This window comes from Acinonyx jubatus, chromosome C2 (genome assembly GCF_027475565.1).
Source record: "Acinonyx jubatus isolate Ajub_Pintada_27869175 chromosome C2, VMU_Ajub_asm_v1.0, whole genome shotgun sequence".
Lineage (NCBI taxonomy): Eukaryota > Metazoa > Chordata > Mammalia > Carnivora > Felidae > Acinonyx > Acinonyx jubatus.
The window spans coordinates 122,596,660-122,610,933 of NC_069384.1; the positions used below are offsets into that span (position 1 = coordinate 122,596,660).

The window sequence follows — 14,274 nt, forward strand, 5'->3', positions numbered from 1 at the left end:
AGGCACTTTGGTTGTGGTGCTTATTTTAGTACATGTGACTTTCAGTTGTTAGTTCAGAGGTCTGTTTTTGTTATTTTGTCAGTGGACATGAGAACAGATAAGATGATTTCATTGCTAGCATAGAATATTTATTTCCTTAATTAAAATACTCTATTTCATTCTTTTGCAGCATGTTTGGGAAAATAACAACCCTTTCCAAATTGTCTTGGTTAAGGGAAATAAACTTAACACAGAAGAAAGTGTAAAAGTGAGTACTTGTTAAGATTTGAGTGTTTTTTTTAATCTGCTGTATTATTTGAATAACTTACTGATACACATAAGGAATGTCACATTGGAGATTAAATTTTAGGTATATCGGTCAATTGCACAGGATAAAATATGGCGACTTAATGTAAGACAATTAAGAATTTTTGTCTTAAAGTATTCTTTGAATAGTTGGAGATGTACTGGATAAAGTGACATTTTCCCCTGGTGTATTATGTAAAAGAACTTGCTTTAGATCAGGAATTCACCAGGTACAGTTTAAAACAAAACTATAGGTCACAGGTTCCTATGCAAGCTTAACTCTGCTTTGTCAGCCTTGTTAGAGCTGCACGCAGCCTCCTTTTTCAGCCCCCCTTTTTTTTTCTTTTAAACTTGCTGAACATAGAGAAAATGTAATACCATTTCCTGGAAGAAAATAGATGACTACATTGTGGACCACAAGTTGTTAACACATGGAGATTTATTGCATAACCCCATACAATTAAGTAAAGACTTAACAAGGCATTTGTCTTAAAGTGTAAAGCATGCATTTTCCCCTATTTTGCTTGGCAGGAAATTAAGTGAATAGTTTTGTGACCCAAGAAAGAGATTCACTTAGTTTGAGATGTTTGCTGGCATGAGGACATATTCAGGAGCATCTTGCCAAAGATTACCAGTGACTTGCTTTTATAAATGGACTTTAAAGATCCTTTAGTTAGCTGTCATTAAAATAGGGCTGTTTTTTGCTTTTACATTCTCAGCTAGGTTTTAATTTTTAATGAGTGTGTTCATGACCAGTTGGCCTTTGTTTTCTGTTTTAGTGGTAATTGTTTTTTCTTTTATTTAAACTTTCCTTATTAATTTGTGTCCAGTTGCAAAAGTAGAACATGATTGTTGCAATAGGTAAAAAAATTTAAATGCCAGTCATGAAAACAGTTATTGATCTTTTTTCCCCCAAATTGACTTGAGAAGCCTTCCTCCTATTAATTTTCTGAATAAGTTTATATAGAATTGGTATTATTTCTTCTTTAAATGTTTGGTAAGATTTACTCCAAGCCATCTGACCCTAGAGTTTTCTTTGTGGGAAGGTTTTTAATTAGGAATTTAATATCTTTAATGGATATATAGTCATATTTTTATTTCTTTTGTGTCAGTTTTGATAATTGTTTTCTGAAGTATTTGTTTTAAGTTGTTAAATTATTACGTTCATAATAGCCCCTTAAATTAGTTTTCTATTGCTGTTTAGCAAATTACCACAAACCTAGCAGCTTGAATACATATTTATTAGCTTGTATATCTGTCAGTCAGAAGTCTAGGTGTGGTGTGACTGGGTTTTCTGCTTATGGTTTTACAAGGTTGAAATCCAGGTGTTAGGTCGTATTTCTTCTGAAGACTCTGGAGAAGAATTTGCTTCCAGCATGATTCAAGTTATTGGTCAAATTCAGTTCCTGGAAGTTGTACAACTGAGGTCCTCATTGCCTTGCTGGGTCTTGGCAGGGGATTGACTGGGGATTGCTCTTAGTTACTAGAGGCATCTTTCAAGCCTGGCTCTGTGGCTCTATTTTTAACTCTATAGAAATGGAGAATTTGTCAAGCATCACATTCTTCCCACATTTTGAATCTCTTGCGGGGAAGAGCCTGGTCCCTTTTTGATGGCTCACCAATATCTCCCTTCTTCAAAGTTAGCTATGTCAAATAGTATAACCTAATCACAGGAGCGAATCCATTATATTCACAGACCCAGAGATCCTATGGGGCACATGATTCTCTACAGTTTGTAGTAAAAATCCTAGGTGTTCAGTGAAGGTTCACTATTCTCCCTGGCTGGCACTTGAATATCTTTTGACCTTTTTTTTTTTTAATTTTATTTTTTATTTGTTAAAATTTACATCCAAATTAGTTAGCATATAGTGAAGCAATGATTTCAGGAGTAGATTCCTTAATGCCCCTTACCCATTTAGCCCATCCCCTCTCCCACAATCCCTCCCATAACCCTCAGTTTGTTCTCCATATTTATGAGTCTCTTCTGTTTTGTTCCCCTCCCTGTTTTTATATTATTTTTGTTTCCCTTCCCTTATGTTCATCTGTTTTGTCTCTTAAAGTCCTCATGTGAGTGAAGCCTGTCTTTTGACCTTTTAAGTGTGCTTAGAATTCTGTAGCATAAAGCTTTCTGATCAGTCTTTTCCTAGCCTTGTGGTGTTTCACTTTTCAGGTATGCATATTCATATTCAGTGCTGTCCCAAATCTAGAAGATGACACTAGTGCACACAGAGCTCAAGAAGCCCTCTGGTTATAGCTCTAGCGGGAAAGAGGTCTTCTAACTCTGAGAGAGAGTGAGGATCTCCCCACTTTTCCCCTCTATTATTTGTTTCTTGTTGTTTTCTCTGTTCTCATTTGCCCCAGTTTCTAAGAAGTTCTGTGGCATTAGTAGCAGTGGTGGCAGTGGTAGTGGCAGCAGCAACAGCAGTGGGGACAGGACTAAAATGCAGAGAGTTGAACCTTCCTCTATGTTTAGAAGAGTTGTAGTATCAGGAGAATGGGGCAAATCCTCACTGGCTTTTTTGTTTTCCTTTCTCCTTTTCTCTTGTGCTATTTGGCATAGTTCTAGGAAGTGTGGGTGAATAAAGCCTCAGCTTTCTGGCTGGGTGATTAAAAAAAGGGGAGCCCCAGGCAACCAAAAAGTACTTGGATGATTGGAGAGTGGGAGGAGCTTAGGAGAGCAACCCCTTTAAGCTGTTTATGCTTACAGGTTTATTCCTAAACTGTACATATGTGGATCTGAGTCTTAACTGCCAACACACTTTGAGAAATGAACTGTAGCATAAACTACCACCCAGGTCTCAGTCTGGTCACTGTATGCTGCACACATAGGACAGATCCAATAGCTCTGTAAATAATTTGACTGAATTGGTATTAGAACCATAGCTTCAAGGGGCTTGTTGCACCATGGAGTCTTAACCTAATCATTGTCTGCTAAAATATATTAACATTTTCTGTAGGATATAAACAAAACCTGGAGTCCCATAACATAGTGGTCAGAATGGTCTGCGATGCAATTTAAAATTAATTGGCATATGAAGAACTAGGATGATACCAAGTTGTATGCATGATGATAATCAACAGGTGTCAGTGCTGAGATGACATAGATGTTAAGTCACTTATAAAAATGCTGCAAGTAAGGGCAAACACAATTGAATGGGATGGAAAAGTGGAAAATCTCAGCCAAGAAATAGAAGATAAAATAGGTACCGTTTGGAAAATTTAGAACTGAAAAATACAGTAACTTATAATTTATAAAGTCATTGAATGGACTCAGTGGTAGAAATGTAATGAGAAGGGAAAGTCGGTGACTTGAAGATTAATAAAAATAATTTTCATTTTGAACAAAATAGAGAAAAATGATTGAGAGAGAAAAAACTCTTTACAGCCTCATATACCGTGCAGCAATATCAGAAAGTCAAACAGTATCAGAAGGTTGAACATGAGAAGGTAGTCTGAATTTCAGAAAGAAAAAGAATATAGTTCAGAAAAACTTTTTAAAGAAATTCTCACTGGGAGCTTTCCAAAGTTGGTAAAAGACATAACAAATTCAAGAAACTCAAATGAACCAGAAATTGGATAAACACAGAGAATTTTAAGTTTAGGTACATCTGATATCACACTTATTAGTCCAATATCCTAACACTGCCCAGACTAGTTATATGGTTCTCAGCACTCTTATATTTAAACTATTAAAATATATGACCAGAGGCACCTGGGTGGCTCAGTTGGTTACGCGTCCTACTTTGGCTCAGGTCATGATCTCACAGTTCGTGGATTCAAGCCCTGCATTGGGCTCTGTGCTGACAGCTCAGAGCCTGGAGCCTGCTGTGAATTCTGTGTTTCCCTCTCTCTCTGCCCTTACCCCATTCTCACTCTGTCTCTACCTCTCAAAAATAAGTAAACATTAAAAAAAATTTTTAAATAGGGGCACGTGGGTGGCTCAGCTGGTTAAGCCTCCAACTTAAACTCTGGTCATGATCTCACAGTTTGTGAGTTTGAGCCCCGTGTCGGGCTCTGTGCTGACAGCTCAGAGCCTGGAGCCTGCTTCTGATTCTGTGTCTCCCTCTTTCTCTGCCCTTCCCCCACTCACGCTCTCAAAAATGAATAAACATTAAAAAAAAAATTTTTTTTTTAAACCATAAAATATATATAACCTGAAGAAAGAAACTACCTTAACGTTTTTCTCTTTTCATTTCAGTGCCAGGAACACTAAATAAATACTTGTGCTATGAATTAATACATTTTAATGTAATGATCTCTAACATCTTTATTTTCTTAGTTAAAGGTAGCATAACATTCCTTCCAAAAGCCAGAACAGATCTGCTTTACAAAGTGATGCACTCCATGAAACTGGGAATTTCAGACTATTCATATCACTGACATTTTTTTGTGACTAGTATGTACAGGCAGAAAGTAGTAGATTTTGGCCATTATTACAGAACAAGAAGGAAATTAGGTGCAGTGTTGGGAAAAGTTTCATGTCTTGCCCAACACAGAAACATGTTTAATTGTTGAGTTCGGGAATGTAGTCTATCCTCCTTGCTGTAGCAGAGTGGGGAAGTTCTCTGCATGCTAAAGCCTACCTTCTGTTGCTCTCCGCATGTTTTAGGGCTTGTGCAAAAAGGGTTTCCTTGGAAGTTTCCTGAAGTTGGACAATAAAACATGACTGTATTAAGGATGATGGTGCTCCAAAATTCTTTACTTTTCAAACCTTGAAGATGATTCAGACCAAGCATCAGGAAATGGGACAATTTGGACAAAATTCCATTTGATACAAGTTCAGAGTATAGTTTTTCATGTCTGCTATCATGGGAGATTCTAAGTTCAGAAAACACGTGGGGTTTTTTTGTTTTGTTTAATTTTAAGTGTAGGTCATTTTTAGTACTCTTGTTTGTTGTTTTTAAATTTTTTCTTTTTTTAACATTTATTCATTTTTGAGAGACAGGGAGATTGAGAGCATGAACAGGGTAGGGGCACAGAGAGAGGGAGACTCTGAGCTGTCAGCACAGAGCCCGATACAGGGCTCGAACCCATGAACCGTGAGATTGTGACCTGAGCCACACAGGCGTCCCTCTTGTTCGTTTTTAACCAGTGAATTACTAGATTTCTCAAGTAGATATAATCTTAATGACTTGATCTTAAATCACACTTTGACTAATTATAATTAGATAATGAGTAATATTTCAACACTTTTTCAGAATATGCAGGGTCTCTTTTTTTATTGTTACCATGTCTTGGTTAGAGTCTTTATTATTATTTTTTTCTAGATCGTACCCTTGCTATTCTTGTTTATAGTTAGTACAGAACTTTTCAAGTTCATTATACTTGCGTTTTTTTACCTTTATATCCAGCTGATCCATAGTTTTACTTCATTCCTTATATCTCAATTCTGTTAGAAGTTGGTTGATGGAATTATAACTAGCAGTTTTTGTTTTGGTTCTTTCAATACTAGCTAACATTTATTGAGTAATTATGTAGTGGACTCCTATATGTTTTTATTCTCAAAAATTGTCAAAACCAAGAGATGCTAACATTTTTCCAGTTCAGCAATTTATTGTAAGTAGCTTGTTTTTATCACAAAAACATTGAGAAACATTTATTTCTTTATAGTCTACTTGTTATTTTTTGAATAAACTATTTCATATGTAAAAGGTAATAGAATTCATAAGACTTATAACTGTTCAGGGTCACCGAAAGTAAGAACTGAATGTCACTTTTATCCTGAAATTCCTACCTTACATCCTATGATACAAAAGATACAGAATGTGTTTTTTGTTTTTTTGTTTTTGTTTTTAATTTTTTTTTAACGTTTATTTATTTTTGAGACAGAGAGAGACAGAGCATGAACAGGGGAGAGGCAGAGAGAGAGGGAGACACAGAATCCAAAGCAGGCTCCAGGTTCTGAGTAGTCAGCACAGAGCCCAATGCAGGGCTCGAACTCACGGACCGCGAGATCATGACCTGAGCCGAAGTCGGACGCTTAACCGACTGAGCCACCCAGGCGCCCCCAGAATGTGTTTTTTGTATGTTTTGTTTTACTTATGATTTATTGAATCTTCACAAATGTAAGAGCTAAGTGTACATGTACTTGATCTGTCTCCATTTCTCTTTCTCTCAGCATGCGCGCGCACACACACACGCACACAGACCCTATACAAAATTTTGACTTTTTAAAAAATAATTGAGAATATTTAATAGTCAAAAAAGTCAGGAGCAAGATTCACGGTAAGTATGTATTATAGCAAGATCCTCTGTAACTGCTTGATGTTGGATTACATATTTTGCTTTCTTGTAGTATACCTCATGGTCAAAGCAAAGAAAACATGATCAGTTATAATCAGAATCTCTTAAGATAAACAAACTAGTCATTCATGTGTTTGTAGCTCATCCTGATACTGTTGTAAATTGAGAGATATTTGTGGCTCCTTATGAAGGAAACACAGTGGGAAGTAAAGTGGGCATCAACACTCATGCCAGCATCTTTACAGTAGGTAAAATAACGTTTCACGTATCTTTCTTCTGTAGAATCTTTCACTGGGTAGATTTAAAATATAATATTAAGTACAATTGAGGAAAAGTTATTCTGTAAGAGACAAAAGTAATTCACTCTCAGTTTTATACTCAACCATGTGATGGTTTATGTTTAATTGAATGGTAATATTTGAACTTCCCAAAGAAATAAATGTACTGTGTGTCTTTCAGGAAATTCTGAATGCATATTTTTTCCCCAGATTGAGTTTTGGGTAAGGTTTAGGCAGCAGGTACTTTGTTGTGCCTATGTAAGGTCAGATATAGATATGAAATCCAAGCATAAATACTTTGATCATCAGGTGAGCCTATAGTGGAATTAAAGTAGTCTTAGGGACATGACGTTCATAAGCAGGGTTCATGTGTGAATAGATGAAAACCCCCACCCTACCCCCACCTACATCTTTACATGGAGAGTTGTGGAGGATCTGGTGCAAATGAAATAACCTGCATTTTTCTGGAAGAAAAATACTCTTTAACCCCTTTACTTCATCCCAGCATATTTGCCATCTTCCATCTTCCCCACCCACATGACTTCATAATTTAGTAACAGTGATCTGACTTCATAATTTATTAACAGTGATTTATCTATATTTGGTGAGTATTGGATTCCTTTTTTTTTTATTAGCTACATAATTTGATCTTCCTCATTACTTGCTTTCCTTATCTTATAAATAATAATGGACTAGTATTTCATTGTTCTAATGTTCTATAACTTCTCAATAGAATAGGTTGACCAACAGGAGGTATCCATCACAGCACGTCGTCTTTAGGTAGCAGAAAACCTGATAAAAAAGGGAGCTTAAATAAGGGCTTTAAAATTTTTAATATTTTTATTGAATGTGAGGAAGGCTCATCTTATAGAAGAGTAAATGGCTATGCAAGTTTTCAGCAGTTAAGTAATGGTAAGAAATGTTCTTGCAGTGATGAAACAATAATTTTACATTTGAGACTGGTTAGTCATGGTGCTGATTGGCCCAAAAACATGTAGTATGGAGAGGAGACAAGTGATTAGGTTTATTCAGGGTATGGACCTCAGTTGTGTGTGACAGAGGGAGAGACCGGCATTGGCAGAGAGTTTTAGGGAAGGCAAAGGCGGACAAAGCTGATGGGGAAAGAAGGGGAGGTGTTGGTCATTGAAATGAGGCTAAAAATGGGCAAGGGGATTTTCCTGTGGGAGTGTCAGAGTGAGTTAGAAGAAGTGGCTAGAAAGTGAGATGTAGCAATTAGTGATTTGGAGTTGCTACGGTGTGGCAAAGTCAGATTCTGCATGTGATTGGGTTTGTGGGGCCGAGGGGAAGGAGAGGAAGTACTGTGGAGATTTTGAGGTCAAGAAACTTGGAGGTCAGATGGATTGATTGCTTTAGGCATGTGGGCCCTGCCTCAACACCTCTTAGTTTTTTTCCCCTCTCATTTGGATTTTTCACATCTTGGAGAACAATTACTGACATGCTCTTTGTAAGAAAACTGAAAAACTGTACCTCCTTTGCTTATTATTCTTAAGCCTTTGCCTGTAGCCCAGATACTTCTTCAATTCCAGACTCCTGTTATGACAGGCGTCAGTACACATTTCTTTGTGTGTGTGTGTGTGTGTGTGTGTGTGTGTGTGTGTGTGTGTGTGTGTTTTCTTATTTATTTTTGAGAGAGAGAGAAAGAGAGAGACGGTGAGTGTGAGGGAGGGGCAGAGAGAGCAAGAGAGAGAGAGAGGGAGAATCCCAAGCAGGCTCTACCTTGCTTGGTTGGGATTCTCTCTTTTCTTCTCTTTCGGCCCGTCCCATGCATGCAGGTGAGCATGCTCTCCCTCAAAATAAATAAACATTAAAACAAACAAACAAAAAAAAGAGGGACATCTGGGTGGCTCAGTTGGTTAAGCATCTGACTTCGGTTCAGGTCATGATCTCATGGTTTGTGAGTTTGAGCCCCTCATCAGGCTCTGTGCTGACAGTTCAGAGCCTGGAACCTGCTTTGGATTCTGTGTCTCCCTCTCTCTCTGCCCCCTCTCAGTCACACTCTGTCTCTCTTTTTCTCAAAAATAAATAAACATGATTTGCACTTTCCTGATTAAAAAAAAAAGAAAAAGATAATGACTAGTGCATAGTGATGGAACCTTTCCTAACCTCCTGATAAACTAAAATTACCATTCATTGTGTGTTCATTAATTGATGCTCAGTTTTCCTGAGGTATCTCAGGGAGGAAAAGAAAACTTCATAATCTTGAGTTTTGTGCTCTTCCTATCTTCCATACAATTTTACTAACACTAAATTCCATCTTTTGAGCATTTCATGATAGGGCCAATTCTTAGTTGCTTAGGAGAAAATAATTATGGTTCTTATAGGCAATTGCAGTTTTCTTTACAGAATAAAGTAATTATTATTCCTATTTTGTTTTGGCCTTTAAAAATACTAGTAAGTGTCTCATAGTTTAGATACTTTGAGTATAGCATAAAGGTAAATACAAAGATTTCCTAAAAGTGCTGTTGTATAAATCTTTCTTCATAATTATTATCGTATAATTTACAGAGTAAAAAAAGAATCTCCAGACTTTTTGCCTTATTTCAGGGAACACAGGGGAATATCATTTAAAGTACTGTAGACATAGACTTAAAAGTTGCTTAAGGCTGTGACTACTCAGTCTTGACAGTGTCTGTTTATTTTATTTATGTAAAAAAATTTGTTTAATGTTTGTTTAGTTTTGAGAGAGAGACAGCACATGAGCAGGGGAGGGGCAGAGAGAGAGAGAGAGAGAGAGAGAGAGAGAGAGATACAGAATCCGAAACAGGCTCCAGGCTCCGAGCTGTCAGCACAGAGCCCAACGCGGGGTTCGAACTCACGGACTGCGAGATCATGACCTGAGCCAAAGTCGGACACTCAATCCACTGAGCCACCCAGGCACCCCATGTCTGTTTGTTTTTTATTTATTTGTTTATTCTTTTGACACTGTTTAAAAACAGATAACCTTGAATGTTTTTTTAAAAAGTAATACAAAAAATGATTTCCATTTTCATTCATATTTGCATTGAATTTTATGAGTTTTAGATTGATTGTGAGCATTTGGTGTTATGCTTGTATTTAGGATCTTAAATTTATATCATCCAGCTATTTTGTTTGGTGCTTTCTAGAATAATATTTTTGAAGTATTTTATTTTGTGTCGTTTGTTTGTTTGTTTGTTTGTTTTTGAGAGAAAGAGAGTTCGAGCAGAGGAGGGCAGAAGGAGAGAGAGAATCTCAAGCAGGCTCCATGCTGGGCACGGTGCCTGACACAGGGCTTGATCTCATAACAGAGATCATGATCTGAGCCCAAGTCAAGAGTTGGACCCTTACCCAACTGAGCCACCCAGGCACCCCAATTTTAAAGTATTTTAACGATAACATTATAAAATATAATTGAAAATAACTTAAGAGAAGGATAAGTCACCAATGTTCTTACTATCATAGTACAACTAGTTTTATTTGTATTCATTTCTTTGTACTGTCAAAATGTGAATATGCTTTTAGTGAGTATATATTGTATTTTGTTATTTTATTTTTTATTTAAGCTTATACAGTATAGGCTTGTACGCAGTGTAGGCTTGATGATGGTTTCAAAGTAAGAAAATAAGGGCGCCTGATGGTTCAGTTGGTTAAACCTCTGACTCTTGATTTCCACTCAGGTCATGATTGCAGGGTTGTGGGAGCAAGCACCATGTCAGGCTCCATGCTGAGCCTGCTTAAGATTGAATCCTGCTTAAGATTCTCTCTCTCTCTCTCTCTCTCTCTCTCTCTCCCTCCCTCCCTCCCTCCCTCCCTCCCTCCCTCCCTCCCTCTGCCCCTCACCTCCACTCTCTCTCTCCCTCTAAAATAAAAATTTTTTAAATGTAGGAAGAGACTTGGGAGACATTCCATCCATCACTTCCTTTCCAGTTTTGCAGAAGAGTAAGACAAGATCCCGAGTAAATGAAGTCAGTGGAAGTGAGCATATGATAGTAATAGTTTTTATATTTATGGTCTTGGTTTCTGTAGATCTGTTTATACATACATTGAGACCTCTTGGATTAAGTGAAAAATAGGTTAAAATAACAGTTCAGTGAAGTATCTACTGATTAATTATAGCCTGATGGTTCTGTGGACAAAAGGTTTTTCCTAGAGTTGGTATGCTCCTTCTCCCAATATACGATTTTTCTTCAAAATAGAGGTGTTCATTAGTACAGTGTTCATAAATCTGTGTTTGTTTTTGTCTCCTTCATTATAGGTTCATGTCAGGGCTGGCCTTTTTCATGGTACCGAACTCCTGTGTAAAACCATCGTAAGCTCAGAGATATCAGGGAAAAATGATCACATTTGGAATGAACCACTGGAATTTGATATAAATATTTGTGACCTGCCACGAATGGCTCGATTATGTTTTGCTATTTATGCAGTTTTGGATAAAGTGAAAACGAAAAAATCGACTAAAACTATTAATCCCTCTAAATATCAGACCATCCGGAAATCTGGGAAAGTGGTAATTATGCACTACTGAAAAATTTTTATAATGGAATGATTTTAAGACTCTTTGAAATAATTGAGTAATATAAGTGAAATTTTATCATATAACTTTGGTCCATAAGAAGTGATTTTAAAAAGACAATAAATATCCATTTTTATATTCTGTTTATTTATTTTCTCTTCTGGCAGATTTGTTTTAGCAAATGTCCTACTGTAAGTGTTCTATTATAAATATTATACTTTTAAGAAGAGAGAGGTGAGGGGTGCCTGGGTGGCGCAGTCACTTAAGCGTCCGACTTCGGCTCAGGTCATGATCTCACAGTTTGTGAGTTTGAGCCCTGGGTCGGGCTCTGTGCTCACAGCACAGAACTTGCTTTAGATTCTCTGTCCCCCTCTCTCTGCCCCTCCCTCACTCATTCCCCCCCTTTCAAAATAAATAAACTTAAAAAGATACAGATAAAAATGAATGAAAAGATCTAAAAAATTATATGTCCACAGTCCCTTAACTAAAATTCTAGGTGCCACATATACTTGAACACTCAGAATTTTTTGAATTTTAGAAAGATTACACAACACACTTCACTCAACACGCCCTGTGGGATCTGGAGCACAAATCTGTAATCAAACACATCAGTATCCAACAGTGAAATCTGTGACTTTCATACTGAATGAGACAAATGAAGAGTATCAGTTAAGTTCATGCCATTTCTGACCATGTTTTACTGTCAAATGAATTATTTTTTTTTTTTAAGGTTTATTTTTGAGAGAAAGAGAGCGCTTGTGTGCGTGCGTGAGTGGGGAGGGGCAGCAAGAGGGGACAGAGGATCCAAAGCAGGCTACACACTGACATCAGTAAGCTTGATGTGGGGCTGGAACTCATGAACCTCGAGATCATGCCCTGAGCCGAAGTCAGATGGATGCTCAACCGACTGAGCCACCGAGGTGCCCTGCACTGTCAAATGAGTTATGGACAGACCTTTAGTTTTTCGAGGTTGTTAGATTTTGAGGTTGTGGAAAAGGGATGGTGTACCTGTTCTGATACTCTCATCTTCCATTTCCTGTTTTTAGTCAGGTCTTTTTCATTTTCTTATAAGTTTGGAAGGCATGGAGGCATGAATTGTATACTTTTTAAAAAAAACTGGTTACTATATTTATGTATGTGTATTTGTATCCTTTATTTTTTACTGTGAGAATGCAAGGCTTTTCTTGTGGCTATTACCATATAGTTAAAAAAATAAATTTTAGGATGTAAAAGTCACAGAAGAGTTATTTCCTCAGTGTTTTTTCTTCCACTGATAAAGAATTTTACTAAAAGCTTTTGACTATTTATGAGTATTTTTGATAAATTGTGACCAAGTTAATTGGTCTAGATACCTGTGTAAGTCTGTGAGCTTGGCACTTCCTTTTTAGAAATATTAATAAATCCTACAATACCAGAATACATTGCCTTCTCCTACGTAAGATTTACTTAGGCTTAAAGCTCTTAAAACATATAGCCTGACATTATATCACGCATATTTTCTTGAATCATTAAAAATTCCTTAACACTTGCAATGTTTATACATTAAATACTGTTTTTTGGATATGTTATTTTATCATGAGACATTAATTGGCTTTCAGAGTTTTCTTGAACCACTGTAAAGATCTTGAACATTTTCCCATGTATATCTTGTTTTATTTTGGATGATTTTTTGGAAATCATCGGGAACTCTAGCAATTTCTAGAACTAAATTTTTGAAACAAAGGGCATGTACACATTTACATGCTAAAGTTCATTTTCAGTGTATTTATGCAATGGTATCTTTTTCAACAGCATTATCCTGTAGCATGGGTAAATACAATGGTTTTTGACTTTAAAGGACAGTTGAGATCTGGAGACATAATATTGCACAGCTGGTCTTCATTTCCTGGTAAGATTTATATCCTAATCCTTAAAGAGTAACTTTTGGCATGTGGACTAGTTACTGTTTCTTTATGACTCACTATTCTTTTAGTTTAGTAAAGAAACCTTCATTTCATATCTTTATTATTCTTTCTAAAACAGATTCCCACAGATTGTTTTAATATGTTTAAAAAGTGATTTATATTATATCTGAATATATTTGTTACCTTAATGAATATGTTGTTGTTTTAAACATTTTATTTTTGCAGGTTTTGGAGAAATTGTCCTAAAAAACAATGTCTTATAACAACCTTTGTTGTGCCTAGTCATACTAAATTTACTGCACTAATAGAAGGCACATCCACTAATATGGGAGGAATAGTAAAAATACAATAAGTGTTTAGTTGGCTTTAACACGAAATTTGAGCTATAATTTGTCTGTATTTCTTAAATATTATGCAGAGCACCCCAATAAGGTAGATAGTTTTATCTCCATTTTACAGATGAGAAAAGTGAACCTCAGAGATGATAAGTTGGTCAGTCGTACATAATTGGCTCAAAACCAGGGTTTATACAAAAGATTGCTTGACTCTTTCCATTATTCCATATCGCTTTTTTTGAATGTTGGAAGTTTTTAGTGTAAGCTTTGCATTGTAATAGTGGTTTTCTTTTCTTCCCCCTGCCTTCATAGCTCATTAATACAGTTAATAAAATTGTGAACTTATGTGCGTTTTAAAATTACTTTGTGGGTGACAGACATTTGAAAATCTTCATTTATTAGTAGTTGCCATCTGAGAAACTGGTTTTGGATGATCAGTTCCTCACAGACGTATTTAAAACTCCTCATATTCTAATATTTTATGTGTATATATATATTCTTTAATTTCTGCTCTTTCCTACATATACTTGTAATAGTTTTTATTAATCATGTTATTCCCAAAATATAGAATAGTATGCATTTATGCATTTCTTAAGAGAAACTGTGAGTGTCATACCAGTAAAAGTTATGCATTTCAGCAGTTATACTTCTTTCAAAACCTTAATTTAGATTCACACATGTTCTCCAGAATCTCCAAGCAACTTGACTCGTATTTTTGGCAGAATTGATGATTTTGG

The 14,274-nt window shown here is 36.3% G+C and overlaps 1 protein-coding gene across 6 annotated transcripts in view; it reads left to right on the forward strand.

The window, feature by feature from the left end:
* The window catches only part of PIK3CB (phosphatidylinositol-4,5-bisphosphate 3-kinase catalytic subunit beta), a 185,498-nt gene that overhangs the window by 102,158 nt on the left and 69,066 nt on the right, over nt 1–14,274 (forward strand). For all 6 annotated transcript variants that reach the window (XM_053221390.1, XM_053221391.1, XM_027061739.2 and 3 more), the window contains exons 8-10: nt 170–247; nt 11,041–11,292; nt 13,090–13,186. In XM_053221390.1, the coding sequence (XP_053077365.1) occupies nt 170–247; nt 11,041–11,292; nt 13,090–13,186 (427 nt within the window). The remainder of the gene's footprint in view (nt 1–169; nt 248–11,040; nt 11,293–13,089; nt 13,187–14,274) is intronic.